A 17,188-nucleotide genomic window follows, 5' to 3' on the forward strand; every position below is an offset into this window, starting at 1 on the left:
CTCATCAACAGATGACACGTGGGATAGAAACCTCAGAAAGGTGCCACATCTAGACCAGGCATCTTGACATTCCTCAGCAACTATTTTTTTTGTCAGAAGACAGAACCTGAAAAGAAGCTAAGCGAGGGATTTTTTTTTTTTTTTGCCATGTCTGATGCTTGAATAATGCCTTGTATCTTCCTGATGTTGGAGGAAAGCCTTAATGATGATGATAACCTGTAAATACATAGGGTGAAAATTCCTCACGAGGGGAGCGGAGGGGCAGGCGCTGAGCTCTGCTCTCTGGGGACAGCGACAGGACCCAAGGGGATGGCATGGAGCTGGGACAGGGGAGGGTCAGGCTGGGGGTTAGGGAAAGGGTCTGCACCCAGAGGGTGGCCGGGCACGGGGACAGGCTCCCCAGGGCAGTGGGCACAGCACTGAGCCTGCTGGAGTTAAGCAGTATTTTGGGCAACACTCTCAGACACATGGTTTCATTCTTGGGTGGTCCTATGTCGAGCCAGGACTTGATGATCCTTGTGGGCCCCTTCCAACTCAGGTTATTCTGTAATTCTATGATTTTATTAAAATCTACATCAGCAGGAACTCTGCCATTCACCTATCTGATTTCACTGGTAACAAAACCTAGCCAACCGCCCTTTAAAAATACCTATAGCACCTCCACCTGGTATCTGAAACACTCTCACAGGTGCTGAAAATGTTGAAGTTCATAGCATCCCCCAGGGTTGTTTTTATGGACACTGCATTGAAGTCTTTGCACTTGTGAAATGGGTCTCCTGAAGACAGAGAAGGATGTCCTCTGGAAACAGGATTGGTGTTGCAGTATTTTGTATGGGCTTAATATATTTAAGACACGCCTTCAAAAATGTTGGTGGGAATTTACCATATTCAGTGCAAAGGAATTGAAAGTAGCCAAGGAAAAATGTAAAAAACTGTTAAACTCCAGTCTTTCATCTTTGTTAAAAGAAGTCAAGTAGCTGGGAAGGTTAAGTAAACCTGTTCATTTCAGTGTCTATGCCACTTTTCAGTATCTGAGCTCTGTGGCTCTTCCAGAAAGTATCTTGTTTAGGACTATCCATGCTGCTTTTTTTGGAGTAGATTTGATTCTTTCTACTTAGTAAGTATTAATGGTATTTTTTTAACTTTTTTTTTTTTTTTTTTTTCCCCCCTTTCTTTTCCTAAAGACCATACCCTCATTCTGGAATACCAAATGTGGTAATAAAAAGGTTCTGGTCTGAGAAAATCTGATATTTCTCTTTTGATCCATTTTCCCAACTTATCACCAAAAGCTTCCACAGTTTCTTAAAGTGAGTGGGCAGTAAAGGCATGGTCCTGTAATTGCAAAGGCAGCCAAAGATTTCAGTGTCAAAATGGCCCACTTTGCATGAGGTTTGCACAAACGCCCTGAGAGACAGCCCAGCTTCAGAGGAGGCAATATGAAGACTGGCATAGGAGAGGTAAGGCATGGGAGGACAAAGATCTCCTTGGTGACAGTAAAACCTGGAACAGTCAAGGCACTGAACAATCAAGGAAGTCAATAAATATCAAACGGTAAACCATAAAGGGATACTTTCTTCATGATAAGGCATATTCACAATCATAATTTCACTGAAACTGAGCCTGCACTGAGTTAGCACCATGGAGCTGGTAGTCAGATTGTGTCAACATGATTTAGCAGTGCTGTTTCGAATAGCCCAGAGCTATTTTCCTGAGTCATTTCTACAGTTTGTCAGAAAAAATCATGCATATTTTTTATGAGATGTAATTATTTCCTTTTTGGTTTAGAAAAACAAAATAAACAAACAAATAACAACAACCAACCAAACAAACAAAAAGCAACCAACTGCTCAAAATGAGGAAAAGAAATATTGAGCCAAACCTAACAAGCCTCTAGGTGAGGTGGAGTAGTCTAGTAGTCTAGTGGAGAGGCCGTGGTGACATACATCAGGAGAGCAAGCAGCCTGGTGACATCTCCCATGAAATCTCATCATGATGCATCTACTTGGTGAAATATTTCAATTTTAGGTTGATTTATATGGAGGGCAGGGAGAGGACTTTGTTTACCCCTAGGAAATGGTACCACCCTTCTGCACACAAGGCCACTTGGCCAAAAACCCAGACTTCAGCTGAAATTATTTTTAATCCACTTCAGTCATTACTTAATTGCTGGCTCTCGAACAAAGTGTACTGAGAAAGACAGCTGTGGGACTGACAGAATTTAAATCAATCACCATCTGCGGCGGGGCAAAGAACAAAGACACTGCAATGTAAGTGATCAGAGCTTCAGTGATCCTGAAACACATGGTGACTTTGGGATGTCTGAGTTGTGTTATTTTTTTAAACTTTCAAGGCTGTCTTAAGTTTGCATCTGGAGGGAGAGCACTTCAGATCTGCCAAGGGAGATGAGCTGCCCATTCCCGTATTAGTGGATGACAAATTGAGATCTGAATATTTGGGTAATGCAGAAAACAAAACAAAAATCTATCTTCTGTTATGTGAAAAGCAATCCTAACTAAGAAAACAGTAACTGTAACTGAAAGCACAAATTGGTGAAAAAGAGCCATGTACCAGGATCTTGCTTTTGGTGGGTTGGTGGGCTTGTCCATCTCCCTTATGGATACCTTTGTGTTTGTAACAGAAGAATGAAGGCCGTCAGTAAAGTTGACTTACTTTCTTCTTTTCGTAGTAATGCTTTATTTTTGTTAAATGACTGTCCGACAGATGCAGAGATTTGTACACTTCATTTATTGCATGGCTTTGTGAACCTTATGAGTTCAGACATTTCTAGGACAGGCAGAGCCATCAATACCTCTGGTGCCTCTGGCCAAAAAGTGTAAGGAGAAAGCCTAATGTCATTATGGTGAGAAAAAAAAACACAAAACAAAACAAAACAAAACAAAAAACATCTTCTCTGTTGTATTTTGAAGGATCATTTGGAAGGGAAGAAGGAGAATAACAGCAACCTTATAATGAACATTGTGAAGAAGTAAAAAAAATAATTACAAAACACCTGTTTTAGTCACATGAATGTTGCCATTGACTATTAACCAAGCAAGGCAGTATCTGGAGGGGACAGGCTCTGAGTTCTGTGCATAAATTTGGGATTTGACAGGAGTGTTTGGTGATCAGTTGCCATGCCACAGCCTTTGCAATGTGGTCTTAGGTTTAAGAAGAACTAGGAGATTACTACGTTTGTTTCATGCAAAAGTAGGTAAATTTCTTAGTGGGAGATTAATTCCATCCAACTCTAGCTGTCCAGAAATAAGGTATCTAGCTCAAAGCTTGCTCTGTCATCAGTGGAGGAAGATGGGATGCAGTAACAAGTATGATGCTCAGACTGATAATGATTGAGGCAGAATTACAGAAATGATGGGATCAATTTTGTTCTCTTCAAGGAGAAAACAGTAGGTGACAGAAATGAGGAAAAACATGGCAATTACTCTGCAGGTCTCTAGAGGATGTGCAGAAGGTCATATGCTAGCTTTCTGTGCCACATGCCTTAAGGCACTGTAATTATAATATTGTTCATACATTGTGTTTGAGCTCATGGCTCATCCGTATGAATAACTAAAAATTGGCAGCTGTTAAATACAGGTGGGTTCTGAAGTGCTGCAAATTCTGTATTTGCTTTCTGGCAGAGGATCCGCTAGCACATTATTAAGAGCACCTTAAATCACCCCACATTAACTGCACAGGGAAGAATATAAACATGCAGTCACACCCGAGGCTGACGCGGGTGTTGAGCCAGGATATGCAGAGCAGGGCAGGCAGAGTTCAGCTGTCATTCACACATGCTACCGAGGTTGCAGCAGTTTTGAAACAAAAGCGGTGGAGAAGGCAAATATAAATCATCAGGTCACCACCCCCTTTGGCTTCAGGGGTGAAAATTCAGCAATGAATCTTTAGGGCCACAAATGCAAAGGTTAAGGGAAAGCATAATGAAGAGCTAGAAGTGATCCAACGGGTATCACAGCAGGTTGGTGCCGTGGCCAAAGTCTGCAGCGGCAGGACAAGTGTCGGTGCCTGCCCAACACATTTACACCGTCACTGAGCTGCAGTGTGACAGGGAAGAGCAAGGGGTGAAATTCCCTGAGCAGGCCTACGGGACGCCAGCAGCAGTGACAGCGAGCATCTGCTGGAAGTGAAACGCTGCTCGCTCTGCCAACAGCATCCCCGAGTCTGCAGCTGGCTGGAAGCCTTGAAAGGTCAAAGTTTGGAGGAGGGCAGCAATGGAAAGACAAGACACATTTTCTGCAAAGACACCTCATTTTCCTCGGCCACCTGTACGGCAAGAAGACATTTTTCAAGTATCCAAATTTGTGGTTTTTCAAAGTAATTTCTCTTGAAAACAAATTTGTTAATTTGGGAGTGTACTGCAGCTTCACAGAAAAGGACACAGGGGTCCTGGTGGACACCGAGTTGAACTTGAGCCAGCAGTGTGCCCTTGCCACAGAGAAGGCATCCTGGGCTGCATTAGGCAAAGTATTGCCTGCAGGTTAAGGCACACGATCCTTCCTCCCCCCTCAGCACTGGTGAGGCTACACCAGAGACAAGGAGTTACAGAGCGAGTCCAGTGAAGGGCCAGGATGACGAAGGGATTGCAGCTTCTCTCCTGGGAGGAGCCCTGAGAGAGCTGGGATTGCTCAGCCTGGAGAAGAGGATGCTCAGGGGAACCTTATAAACAAACACGGAAATCTGGGAGCAGCAAAAATGTCACACGTGAAGATACCATGCCAAAAAATGGTAATACAGGACATCGCCACTCCAAGGAGATCTCTTTGCAGACAGCAACCTCTGAATGACAAGAATTTGAGAACTGACTTGCCTGGTGTATCTGTGTGTTTGTGTGCGTGCGTATCCATTTTTATTAATCAAGGCGATACATCTGCAAATCCCTGAAGCTGGATGACCTTGCATTCTGTTTTAATATATTCTCTGAATTTCAGTTTTTGCCTGTTTTAACACGTATTGCTTTGAGAGTTCAGTTCCCTGAAAATAAGCACCTGGTTAACTTGAGCATGTCCATTCCAGCACCGTATCAATGGGAAAACTTTGCCTGAGAAATTTGCCCATAGATTACCTAATCACAAAAGTAACCTACACCTTCACCACTGGACTGATAACCCATGGGCAAGGGCAGCAACAATATCTCAAGCAACAGAACAGCACAGTCCACAAGTCCATCCTGCTTTAGTCTGGATACCAGTATAGACATGTTCTTTCCAGGACTTGTTTCTCTCATTCAGGTGTAGGCTAAGGGTGAATGCAAGTCTGAGGTGCAAATCACAAGTTCACCCTGTGATTTGACAGGTTCCTCTTGACAATAAAAAAAAAACTCTAGGGACCCCTGTATAAAGTGGTGGGGCAGCTGGCAAGGGGCTGGTGCCCTGGGACTGGTCATTGTTCTTTAGAAGAAGGATGGGCTTCCTTGGGAGGCTGTATGAAATGCTGGCCAGAGCATGAGTATCCCACACAACCACTTGGAATGGCAATGGGATGGAAAAGTTACTGCAAATTGTCACCGTTAACTTACTGCCTGATTTAGAGATGGCCGGTGTACAACTCTGACCACAGGTAAATCTGTCAGGATTCAAGGTCAGTTCTGAACCTCAGCCAGGACATGCTTGAGAACAATTTGCAAGCAGTAGGGAGACCTTTGGAGAACACGGAGAAGAGGCACGGCAGTTTCACAGATAGCTAGGGGTTGTTCTGCACACCCGCTGTGGAAGGGTGAGAGCACTGACTTGTTGCTGGCTTGAAGGCTCGCAGGGCTACATAATTGTTCAGACTGGTGACATCTTCCATCCTCCCCAGTTCTTGCTCCACCAGATGATGCCCAGACACTCAGAGACTGCAAAAAGGCAGTCTCTCTAAAAGCCTTCTGGCGTTTGTCACCCCCTACTCCATTCCAGAGGAGAAATGGTCAGTGCTAGTACTTGTAGAGGAGAACTAGGAGCTCAGGACACGAAAATGCTGCTGAGATGTCTCTAAAGCACAGGTCTTCCTCTAACACACTAGCACTAAGCCTTGCAAAACAAAGCAAAACAAATTAATAAATCATTAAGTAAAGTATTTCCAGTGTCTCTTCTGAACTTTATTCCTTTAGCTTTTAAGTATGACTTAAGGGCCTGTTACTCTGCTTTGTTCTGTGGTTCACGATTAAAATAGAAGGGCTGTGAAGCTGCAGGGAAGATGCTGATGGACAGCTCTGCAAATTGTTCCAGCTGAACCATAAAACTGTCAAAAAAATTATACATGTTAGTTGTGACGGCCCTATGCCTCCCAGAAATAAAGTGGATCCCTAATGGAAGACTTTGCTAAGGAATTAAATATTAATTAAGGCTTATACAAGATGCATATAAAAAAGATTAGAGGAGATAAAAGAGATTAGAGGTAAACTATAGGTTTGCTGTGGCAAAAGCTGGACAAAAGCCAGAGCATCTATTTCTTAACTTTGGTTTCTTGGCTGATGACAAGCAATACATACATGTACGTGCAGCTGAGAAGCTCACACATTGGTAAAAAGCTTCTTTACTCCAATTTTTGGGAGGGGCAGTGGCACAATGCCCCTACTTCAGGAGCACAGTGCTGTGGGAGTACGTACGCTCCCAGTTATTGAAATGGTTCCTGACTGGAAGAGATCCTGAAGGGTTGTTTCATGAGCTCATGTGATAGCCACACCATGTCTAGTATGGAAATTAAGGCTATACTCGGTGTCAAAGTGGCAGATGGCTTCCTAATGGAGGTGTGGTTTTAATCGAGTGCAGTTGGGTTGACTTGTTCTGAGAAAATGAGCCAACAATAGCTTTTCAAAGGACTCAGAGAGCAGCCGTTGTGATTTTTTTTTTATTTTTATTTTTTCTGGAGGACTTCATAATTTGTTATTGCCTTTGCCTCTCTGCAACCTAGCCAAATATCAGTTACAACACATGTCCCATGGAGCGAGCAAGTGGGAATGTGGAAATCCCGTGTCTTTCCATTTTTGATGTTTGTCTCCAATTTTAATTGATACTTTGACTGGCATCTAATTGCAACTTGAAGTTCAAGCCATGAACCATCATTAGGATTAATGCAATCAGCATCACAGATTTCCATAAGTTCCTGTCAGACCAAATGCAGACAGTACTCATTATAACTTGCAAAAAAAATAAAAAAATTCCCGTCTGTTGAAATCTGTTTTACAATCACTGTGACCCACTAAGAACAGATATATGAAGAATAATAAGTATTAACTCCTGGGCCAGCGGCAAAGCAGAAGCTGACATGAATCTTGTACAATTGGGAGGAACTGGAAGCCCACCAGAGCTGAAGACACATGGCCTCTATCTGCTTTGGACAGACAAATTTTTGCACATCCAATAGCGTGGTGGATGGAGAAAAATACACTTTAATGGCCCTGAGCAGCCTCCTCAGATCCTACAAATCCTGCCCATGTGTCCTGGTGTTGGCTGGGACAGAGTTAATTCCCTTCAGAGCAGCTGGTTTGGGGCTGTGTTCTGGGTCTGTCATGAAAGCAGTGTTGATAACACTCCGGTGTTTCAGTTGTTGCAGAGCAGTGCTTGCACAGAGCCAGGGACTTTTCAGCTTATCTCAGCCCACAAGTTCTTGCACTTCTACCTTTCCAGTTCTCTCTCCCATTCTACTGGGGTGGATCGAGGGACTGGCCGTGTGGTGCTAGCTGCCTGTGGTGTTAAACCACCACACCATGGGCCTTGAGCACCACTGCAGGGCCAGGAGCCCGGGTCCTTCAATCCTCACCCCAGTGATCTTGCAGGAGTGCTGGTCTCAACCACAGCTGTACCAACATCTAGACATGGACCTTGTTGATCTGAGCCCTGATCTGTGGATTGATTTCCCACCTTGGCCTCAGACCTGCCCTATCACCGTGAATTTGCCTGAGGACTGGGATTCTGGGCTGACCACATCTCCTGCTTTATGGTCTGCCCTGCTCCTCGATTCTGAGGTGGTGGACAGGACTGGTCAGGCTGTTGCACTTCAATGTATGCAGCTTTGGGATTATAGAGCTATGCACATGGATGCCTCTAGAATTGCAAGCAACCACACAAAACTTGTTAAATTTGTTGAATCATGCAGAGCAAGATTCCCAATCACATCTTAGGTGAACTAAGCAATGAGAAGGAAAGCACTTGTGCAGGGCTAAGAAGTATTTTCTTCAGAGTCTGGCAGTTTGCATCTTCTCAAGACTGTGCTGTGTAACCACGTACCAGCTATTAAATTCCTCATGTTGCAAAGGGTCTGTAGCTTACCTATAAAGTTCAGAAAGTCAATTGCAAAAGTCATTAAACACTTCCCTTTCCACTTGTCAGAATGGTATTTTTAGACCAAGCTGGGAAAAAATTGGAAGTTGGGAAAAAATAATGTTGGTTTGGCATGAGGAAAGAAGTAGACACTGAAAAACTGGAAACCTCAGGGAGGTCATGGTACATCCCAGCACACCCAGAGGGGTAAAGCAGCATGTTCTCTCCTCTGTGACTGATCAACCCGTGCAAATCCTTGAGTCAGCTGAGTCCATCTGCCCAAAAACCAGCTGCCACCGTGTGGGAATAAGAAGTGATCCAAAAAGCAAAGGCTGTCTTAAGGTGAATGCCTCACCCTTACTAGTGCTTTGTTATTATGGAAAATATCCACAGATATCTGTCCATCACTTTCTCTGTGAGCCAAAAGCAGAACTAATGCTCTGGATGATTTTTTAGGATATAGGTTCCATATTTTGTAGCAAAACATTCTTGTTCCTGCCTTGTGCCATGATTAGGTGGCTGTGTCAGAAAGCAATATGGGCTTTTCTAGGGATTTTCTTTTAGGCCAAGTTTAGAATTTTAACAAGTACTGAAGGTACAGGAGACATCTGAACTGAAAAGCCTCATAAACAAATTTTCCGTGCACTGACAGCTTTCCCCTGTGGTGCCCAGATGCCTCCTGACAGAGAAAGCTAATGCAGCAGGAAGAGTCAACTGTTCCCGTGAAGGAGTCTGATGTGCCTCTGTTCTCAAAACATCTGCAGGGATGCTGCAGGGAGAGCAGCTGGGACCAAATGGTTTTCACAGTAGGGAGTGACTCAGGTCTGGAGTAACAGGCTCTCACATCTCTCGTCTGCCTGAGACACTGGATGGATGAATTTCTGCTTTCCAGGCAGCTGGCACTCTGGCTGGGAATGGCCAGCTTCCACTTACTGGTTGTTCTCTTGCTACTTCCTTCCATTCTCCCACCATTTCCTATACTTGTGTGCCTCCTCAGGAATTGCCTCAGGACAGGAAGCTCCCAGTCTGTGCATGAACACAGGAGGAGGCTGCTACAAAGCATCCAGCACCCTTTTGCTGGGAGTGTCAGAAATGGGAAATCTCCCAGGTAAAACTCCCCACAGAAAACCTCCTGCTGGGGACCTCCCACTCTCCTGGCCCTTGGATGAGCAGAAAGTCAAAAGCAGTAGAGGAGTTTCTCTTTGGCTAAGGTCATTATCAGGGCTCTGACTGACCATCTCCAGAATCATGCCCATAGCAAGCTGGGCGTAGGTGGTCAGCCTTGAATAAAATATGCCTGGGAAACATTTTCCTGGAGGTTACCTCTTATAACCCTAGCATTTGCTCTGCCCCTGGCAGAAGATACCTGGGAGTGTTGTAGACAAGGCCACTGGATGTGACCAGCGTAGCCTGACATTCAGCCTGCAAATGCCTCCACGGACATGTTGGCTACCCAGGTTTTGAGAAAGCAAACCATTTGGCCCCAGCTGTTCCCTCTGCAGCATCTCTGCAGACGTTCTGAGAACAGAGGTATATCAGGTTCCATCACAGGGAAGAGGTAAATCTTTCTGCTGCAGTTTCTTTCTGCAAAGAAAAAGTACAACGATTTACAAGGGCAGCTGTTGGTAGCAGGAAAGATTTTCTGCTGGGAGTTGCAGCTCTTCAGGATACGAACCTTGGAAAATCTTGTTGATTGGTTTCTCAGGCAAAAGAAAATAAACACAGGGCCAATGCTGAGAAACCTCCACTTCACTGACTGTCTCTCCTTTGACAATAATTTTTTCTTAACTTCTATGCCCCAGCTTTTGGTCTGATGTGCATTGAGCAGGGAGCATCCCTTGGGGAAGTGGTTCAGAACAAGGGAGACAGACTCCCAGTGAAGAGTCTTTCCCTTCCCTGAGCTCTGACAGATACTTTTTTAAAATGTCAACACAGCCCTCTAGACTGTTTACCCTTGCAACTTCTCTGACAATGTCCTCAGCTATCCATTCCATGCTAGCCTCATGCTGCTCTCTGCATCCCTGGCTCTGTGGTGTTTTGGTATGTTTTACACCATACCTGTCGTTGTGTCTGAAGAGGGCCAAGGTTTCCTGGACAAATCATAGTTTATGTTTGGCACCTAGTCTTTCAGAGTAGATTTTGACTTTTCAGCCAAACTGAAATGAAACAGCTTTGCTTTGAAAGTGAATCAGGGAAAGTCAGGATGGTCTCCAGGGCTCAAACCTTCCTCGTGCCAGACTCGTCAGACTATAGTAGGAAACCATGTGGTTCACAGGGATTCTCCCTTGTAAATTTTCAATGAAATTTGCTGGCAGGTCTCTGGTTGAGAGCTAAACTGACAAGCTTTTGACTCCTCTGCAAGGGGTAACTTCCATCCCATTGCAGCAGCAGCAGCTAGGTGCTGATGGTGCTGGTATGCGTGCCTGCACTGCAATGTGTTCTCCATGCTCTGAGGCACCAAGGTGCAGGGTCACCATTAACTCACCCACAAACCACAGGATGACATTTGGTAGTCAGCTGTTCATCTCCTCCTGCCTGTCCCACTGGAAGGGAAGCCAGGATGGACAGCCCTTTCCAGGTGGCAAACTGCTTGCAGTCCTCACTCAAGCCCAGGCAGCAGCATGCATCCAAAGGACAGCTACTGCCCCAGCTCTGGGTGCTGATTTCCACTGGCCCCCAGCTCGTCAGTTCCTCCTACCACTGCTCATTTAACACCTTCCACCTTCCTTGGGTCCCCTCGGGAGGCAGAGTTTGGAAGAGACAAGTGTTCCCATGCAGATCCCTCGGGGATGTAGTGCTGTTGCCAGAAGCGCTGGCTGCCCTCGTGCACCTTGCAAGCTCACAGTGAGTCCCAAGGTGATTGAAGGTCCCAGGAAACAAATGAAGCTGTAAACATAGGAATCCCAAATCCAACACCCCTGTTGGCAACCTGACAAAATCCAACGCCTCTGTTGGCAATCTGACTGGAGCACCCCACCCATCCAATTCAACAGAAGTAATAAACACAGCATGGGAAACTCCCTCAGTATTTTGGGATGTGAAAAAGAGGCCCAACTCCCCTCATTTTTCTTCCAGTTCACAAAATCTGATGAGATTCCTGAACAATTTGTGACAGAGATCCTTAGGGAAGAGAGCCCCACCTCCATGGCAGACCCCGTCCTGAGGCACGTCATGAGAAATAAGCATTTATAACTTTAACCTAGGCTGCCTACTAAGCGCTTCAAAAGCTCCTCGCCACACTGAGATCACTGAATAAGCTTCGGTTGAAAATAAAAAGTGACACGGATTCAATCATGCTAGTTTGTTCGTTTTTCTGAAGGTCTATCACATGTGGTGGCGGCGTGGGGGTGCGCTCCCCTCCTGGGGCACACAGGGGTAAGCGCAGCGGGACGCGCCACCACTTGAGGGAAGCGCCTCACAGCCGGCAGAACTACAACAACAACGACAACACAAACAAAAAACACAAGTTGTGAGGTCTCAAACACCGCCGTTTCGACCCAAAAGACCCCGGCCCCGCCCGCCGAAGCGGTGACACCACAGCCGGCGCCTCACACGGCCGCCGGGGGCGGGCGCCCGGCGTCGCGTCCGTGCTGCGTTTATAAAGGGCGCCGGTGGCGGTGTGGGTGCTGGTGTTGTGCCCTGAGCTTGACTCGATTTGGCTCATTTCGGCTCGATTTGGCTCGTTTCGGCTCGATTTGACTCGTTTCGGCTCGATTTGGCTCGCCCCGGCCCCCCGTGCCGCCATGCGGCTGCTGCCCTGGCTCATCGTGCACCTCGGCGCGGGCTCCGCCGCCTACATGGTGTCGGTGGATGTCGGGCGAGCCGGGCGGCCCCTGCAGCACTTTTGGCGGAGCACGGGTTTTTGGTAAGCCTGCCATGGTCCTCTCAGGGCAGGGGGCTGTGCACGGCGGCGGGCAACCAAGCAGCAAGGGTGGGAGCCGCTGTCCAGCAGCCCCCCTTGAAGGGCGGCGTGCCCCGGGGTGTGATGGAGGGGTCCGGGCTTCTCCGGGCTTGCTGCTGTGGGGTGAAGGGCCCGGCGGTGTGCTGGGGGTTGTGGTTTAGCCTGGAGTGTGTTAACATGGGCAGAGCTGGACGTGGGGCCAGTTAAAGTAAGCGGGATGTTGCCAAATGGGGCCACTCGACAGCCCCTCTCTGTCCTGCGCCTGTGTTTCAGGGCCCCTCCAACACTCAAAGCCCTTCCTCCTGCCCCCAAAAAGGCACACGCAGTGATACCCTGAGCTTACACCCCTTCCTTTTCAGCCCTTACACTGTCACAGCCCCTAAACAGGACCCGACAAAGCTTCATCGCCTGACAGCTCTAGGATTTTACTCTCCCTGCAAGGCATTTTCAGTGTGGACCATCACCCCGATGTGCTCAGCGAGGCCAGGTCACCACGGTCGGGGGGCTGGGCAGGAGCTGTGGACAAATCCCAGCCCCACCACTCCTCCCGACACTGCTTTGCCTCTCAGAAAGGCCTGTCTGGCTCAACCAAGTGAGCCTGAGCTGCCCTCCAGAAGTATGAAGGTTTCTAGCAGGCTGCAAGTCAAGAGACAGCATGTTCCTGTGCTGTGTTGTTATCTTATTTTAAGCTAATTATGACCCCCTTCACTCAGCCATACAGTGGATTAATTAATAGGTGAAGGATAAGAAGTCACAGCAGGGGTGGAATCAGCAGCATGTGCTTAGGACAGAATTTTTTTTTAATACAGCCCATGAAGGAACTCTGAGAAAATTTGAAAAAAAAATATTAGAAAAATTTGAAAAAAAATATTAGAGAAGAAACACAGCATGCCCTAAAAGCACATAGATTGCATTAATTGAAATACATTCTGGTGAAGACAAATATTAGGGCTTTCTGCATTTTTTTTCTTTTGCTCTTTCACTTGTGTCTTTAATTTCTTCTTGCAAGGTTAAGAAACATTCATGAAATACTGCCTTAAATAGTATGTTTTTCTCATTTAAACTTCAGTCCAAGAAACATCCATGCTTTTCATTGCATTAATGAAATTTCATCGGACTACAAGAGGGAGAAAGATGTCACAGAGGATGCTGAGCAGCAGAAGCAGAGGCCCTCTGGTCAGCAGCTATTCAATTATAGCGTAACACGTGGTCCAAACATGGTAGTTCTCTGGCTGTAGGATCCCAGCTCCCTTGAAAGGTCCCACTGTGACAGAACTGGGGCCCAGCTGTTAAAGCTTCTTTCTGCATCACAGTTTCAGAGAGCTGGTCACATGTGCAGCTTGGGGAGCAGCAGACACTAAAACCTGAGAGACTGCAAGGCTTGAGATTCCCGAACTCAGAAGAGGAAAGGACAGATACTGCTACCAGCAGTAACAAAAACCCACTTTCTTCCAGCATTCTGTGCTATGTTGTCATGGTTCTGGGGTTTCTCTCCAGCAGGGTGTGAATTTCAGCATGCTTATTCAGCATGGACACAGCATGTGAGTGCTTTATGCCTTGATTTGTGTCTAGTTTGCCACTGAAACAGTGCATTGGTCCAAGTTTGAATCATAGTGGACTCATAAGGCACTGCTTCAAAATCCAGTGGTTAACATTGTCCTTATCCACTGGAACAATCGAAACTACCAAAATGGCTGGAGCATTTTTAGTAAGAGTGAAATCAGTAATTTCTCAGTCTTGTGTGACTTGCAGCAATCCCAAGGAAATAATTTTTTAAGTGCCTTGTATGCTAGAAAAGTTGCCCAGTAGGGCTCACATGTGCTGGCTGATTTGTATGAAGCACTACAAGGATGTAGTGCATGTCAAGACTTACACTTTCAAATGAGGATGCAGGAATGAGGTGATTGATGGGCACTGTCTTAGCTAGGAGAAAAGATGTGACAAATCCTTTTCCAGGTGGGGTCAGGCTTTTCCCCCTTTGGGGTACAGACAGGTGTACAGTAGCAAACTCTTGGAACAAAACTATATGTTTTGTTCCAGCAGAAAAGAGTAAAGTTTATTGCTGAAGAGCAGAAACTTGAACTTAGAAGACCTGTGTGTTAGTGTGGAAGCAGTAGTAAGTTTGGACCTCTTGTGTGATCTGCCCATCAGAGGAGATACCACAGTATGCAAAGCATAAACTATATTAGTGCATAACTGTATAAGTGAGTAACTACCTGTGAACGATATATTAGAGCACAAGCCATCTCTCCTTGCTATGTGAAGATGTATACAAGTATTTTACCAGACTTTGGGAACAATTATTTTTATCTCTCTTGTAATGCAAACACTTTAGCACTCAGAATTTCCATGTTCCCAGGAGACTTTTGGTGGAGTAGGTAGACAGTGAAGTCTTGTTAACATCGTCATTGCTGACCATCCCTGAGCAAGTTAAACAGCTTGCAGCATTAAGTATAGAAACAAGCCACATGCTCCAGTGCTCCCTTACGCTTAGAGGTGGACTGAGCATTGCTGAAGAATGTAGAGGCTTGGAAAGTATAATTCTGCTTCTAACCTCTGGAAATGCAGTGGAACTGCTAGCTGATTTTGTAATACGTTTCCTCTTCTCTGTCCTTCTTTTCCCAAAGCCCTCCTTTACCTCACAGCCGTGCTGATCTCTTTGACCTGAGCAAAGATCAAGAGCTGAACCTGGCATACATTTCTTCTGTTCCTCATGGCGGCATTGAACAAGTTCGAATTCACTGGTTACTGGAATTGGTTGCTGTCGGGTAAGCAAACAATTAATATCAAAATTCAAGAAAAACACTTGTCTCGTTAAGTGCCCAAGGCGTGCTCACACTGGTAGATATCATAGGGTAACTGCACGCTGGGTAAGTTTTTGCTTTCCTGGAAGTCAGGTAACGGCCAGTCGAGGGGAATCAATTTGGGAGTGTATGAGATGAAGGAAGGCTAGCTTTCATGCTTTGCATCCTAACAACTGGTTAAGGAGCAGATTGAGGCTTCTTTTTATCTGAAGAGCCCTGTGGGTGCACTCTTCAGGCTTTACCAAGACCACCTCAGGTGACACGCTGCAATCATTCCACATCTCCACTGCAGCCATTCCAAGCCCACAGGGGCTTGATTCTCAGCTGTGACATGACCTCCAGGGAGGCCTCAGGCCAGCAGAAGTGTGTCTCATCGACCATTACACACTTTAAGGTTATAGGACAGTATTTCTTATCTGCATTCATCCTTTCTAAAATCCTGCTTGGCACAGACTTGAAAACAGGACTCTAGAGGAGCCCCCAGTGCTTCTTTAAGCAAGGAAGTTTTCTGCTTTGCAGCCAGGACATTTATGCCTAGTATTATGGAGGGAACTCAGCCAGATTTCAGTCAACGGTTACTCCTGCTGTTTTCAGGACACACTAGGTTTATCACTGCCGTTCCTTCAGAGTCTGGTGTTAGCACAGTAACACCTTCAGCTACTCAGTACTGAGAGGAGGAACTGGGAGAAGCCAGACTTTCAGAGCACAGTTTCAGTCTACAGCCTGGCTCTGCATATGTACCTAGAGCTCCCTCTGGCTGTAACTCTGGTTTTAATATTCAGGTCACAGTGTTAACACTCCCTTTACAGGTAGCTATATCTTTTGGGGAAAGCTGGGAACAGAGCAGAATATGATGATAAACGTAAATTCAGTGCATTCCTTACCAAAGCACTTCAAGTGGCAATGCTGTCCTGAGCAAGGCTTTTGTTGAGAAGTGTGTTATTGGCTAGCAATTAGCCATTCTATCAACAGTGCTAGGAAAGTAGCTTACATTTCTGTCCTTTAGTTTGGGAGACAGCAAAAAAGTCCCACAAAGATTAAAACAAACCTGATTTTTTGAGAGTTCCAAATAAAAGCTGCCACTATGTTATTACTACTTCTAGTGTCCTTCCCCTTGGGAATTTCTTTTTACATGTATCTCCTCAACCTACCTATGCACTGCATCTAGTGGCAGGTAATGACAGCTAAAACATTGTGGCTTTTCATACCAGTTCACTACCCACTTTCTAAAGGATTCATATACAAAATAGAATTTCTAATTCAAGGGCAGACAAATATGTAGTACCATTAAGAGGACAATATTGGAATTCCTTGTTTTTCAAGTCCCGTTTAACTCATATCAATACATTGCTCAGAAAGGGAACACTAATGAAAATGTGTCACCCACCATGATAAATAAGGCAGGAGAAGTAGTGACAACCAAGGTGGAGAAGGCTGAGGTCCTTGACAATTTTTTGCATTACTTTTCACTGACAGTCACTCTTCCCAAATCTCTCAAGTCCTGGAACCCCAAGCCAGGGACTGGGGGAATGAAGTCCCTCCCTTTGTAAGCGAAGATCAGGTTTGAGGCCACCTGATAAACCTGAACAGAGACAAGTTTGTGGCACCTGATGCTTTTCAGGGCCCAGAGGGAATTGGCTGATGTAGTTGCTAAGTTGCCCCATCGTATTTGAAAAGTCATGGCAGTCTGGAAAAGTCCCCATTGGCTGTAGAGAAGGGAGTATCACACACATTTTTGAAAAGGGTAATGAGGATGCTGGAACTTATTGACCAAGTAAGATCATAGAACATAGATCCTCCTGGATGTTACATTGAAACTCATGAAAGAAACAGAGGTGAACAGGGACAGCCAACGTGGCTTCATTAAGGACAATTCATGCCTGACTAATCTAGTGGTCTTCAATGGTGGAGTGGCAGTTTGAGTGGACAAGGGAAGACCTACTGATGTCAACTGCCTGGATTTCTGTAAGGCCTTCAGTATGGTCTCCCACAACATTCTGATCTTTAAATTGGATAGAGGTGGTTTTGATGAGTGGACAGCCAGATGGTAAGGAACTGATGGATGACTCTATCCAAAGAGTTACAGTCAATGGCTCAATGACCGAGTGGAAACCTGTAGTAAGCAGTGTCTGTCAAGGGTCCAGGCGAGGACTGATACTATTTAATACCTTTCTTAATGGCACAGACCGAGTGCAACTTCATCAGGTGTGAGAAGGACATCAAGT

General features: G+C 45.7%; 1 protein-coding gene across 2 annotated transcripts in view; it reads left to right on the forward strand.

The window, feature by feature from the left end:
- Positions 1–11,890: 11,890 nt before the first annotated feature.
- IDUA (alpha-L-iduronidase) overlaps positions 11,891–17,188 on the forward strand; it is a 50,895-nt gene continuing 45,597 nt past the window's right edge. The window contains exons 1-2 of one of the 2 annotated variants that reach the window (XM_082783269.1): positions 11,891–12,123; positions 14,787–14,927. In XM_082783269.1, the coding sequence (XP_082639395.1) occupies positions 12,002–12,123; positions 14,787–14,927 (263 nt within the window). In that variant the 5' untranslated portion in view covers positions 11,891–12,001. The remainder of the gene's footprint in view (positions 12,124–14,786; positions 14,928–17,188) is intronic. The other variant, XM_082783271.1, reaches the window with a different exon arrangement.

Source organism: Aythya marila (assembly GCF_965140915.1).
Source record: "Aythya marila genome assembly, chromosome: Z".
NCBI lineage: Eukaryota > Metazoa > Chordata > Aves > Anseriformes > Anatidae > Aythya > Aythya marila.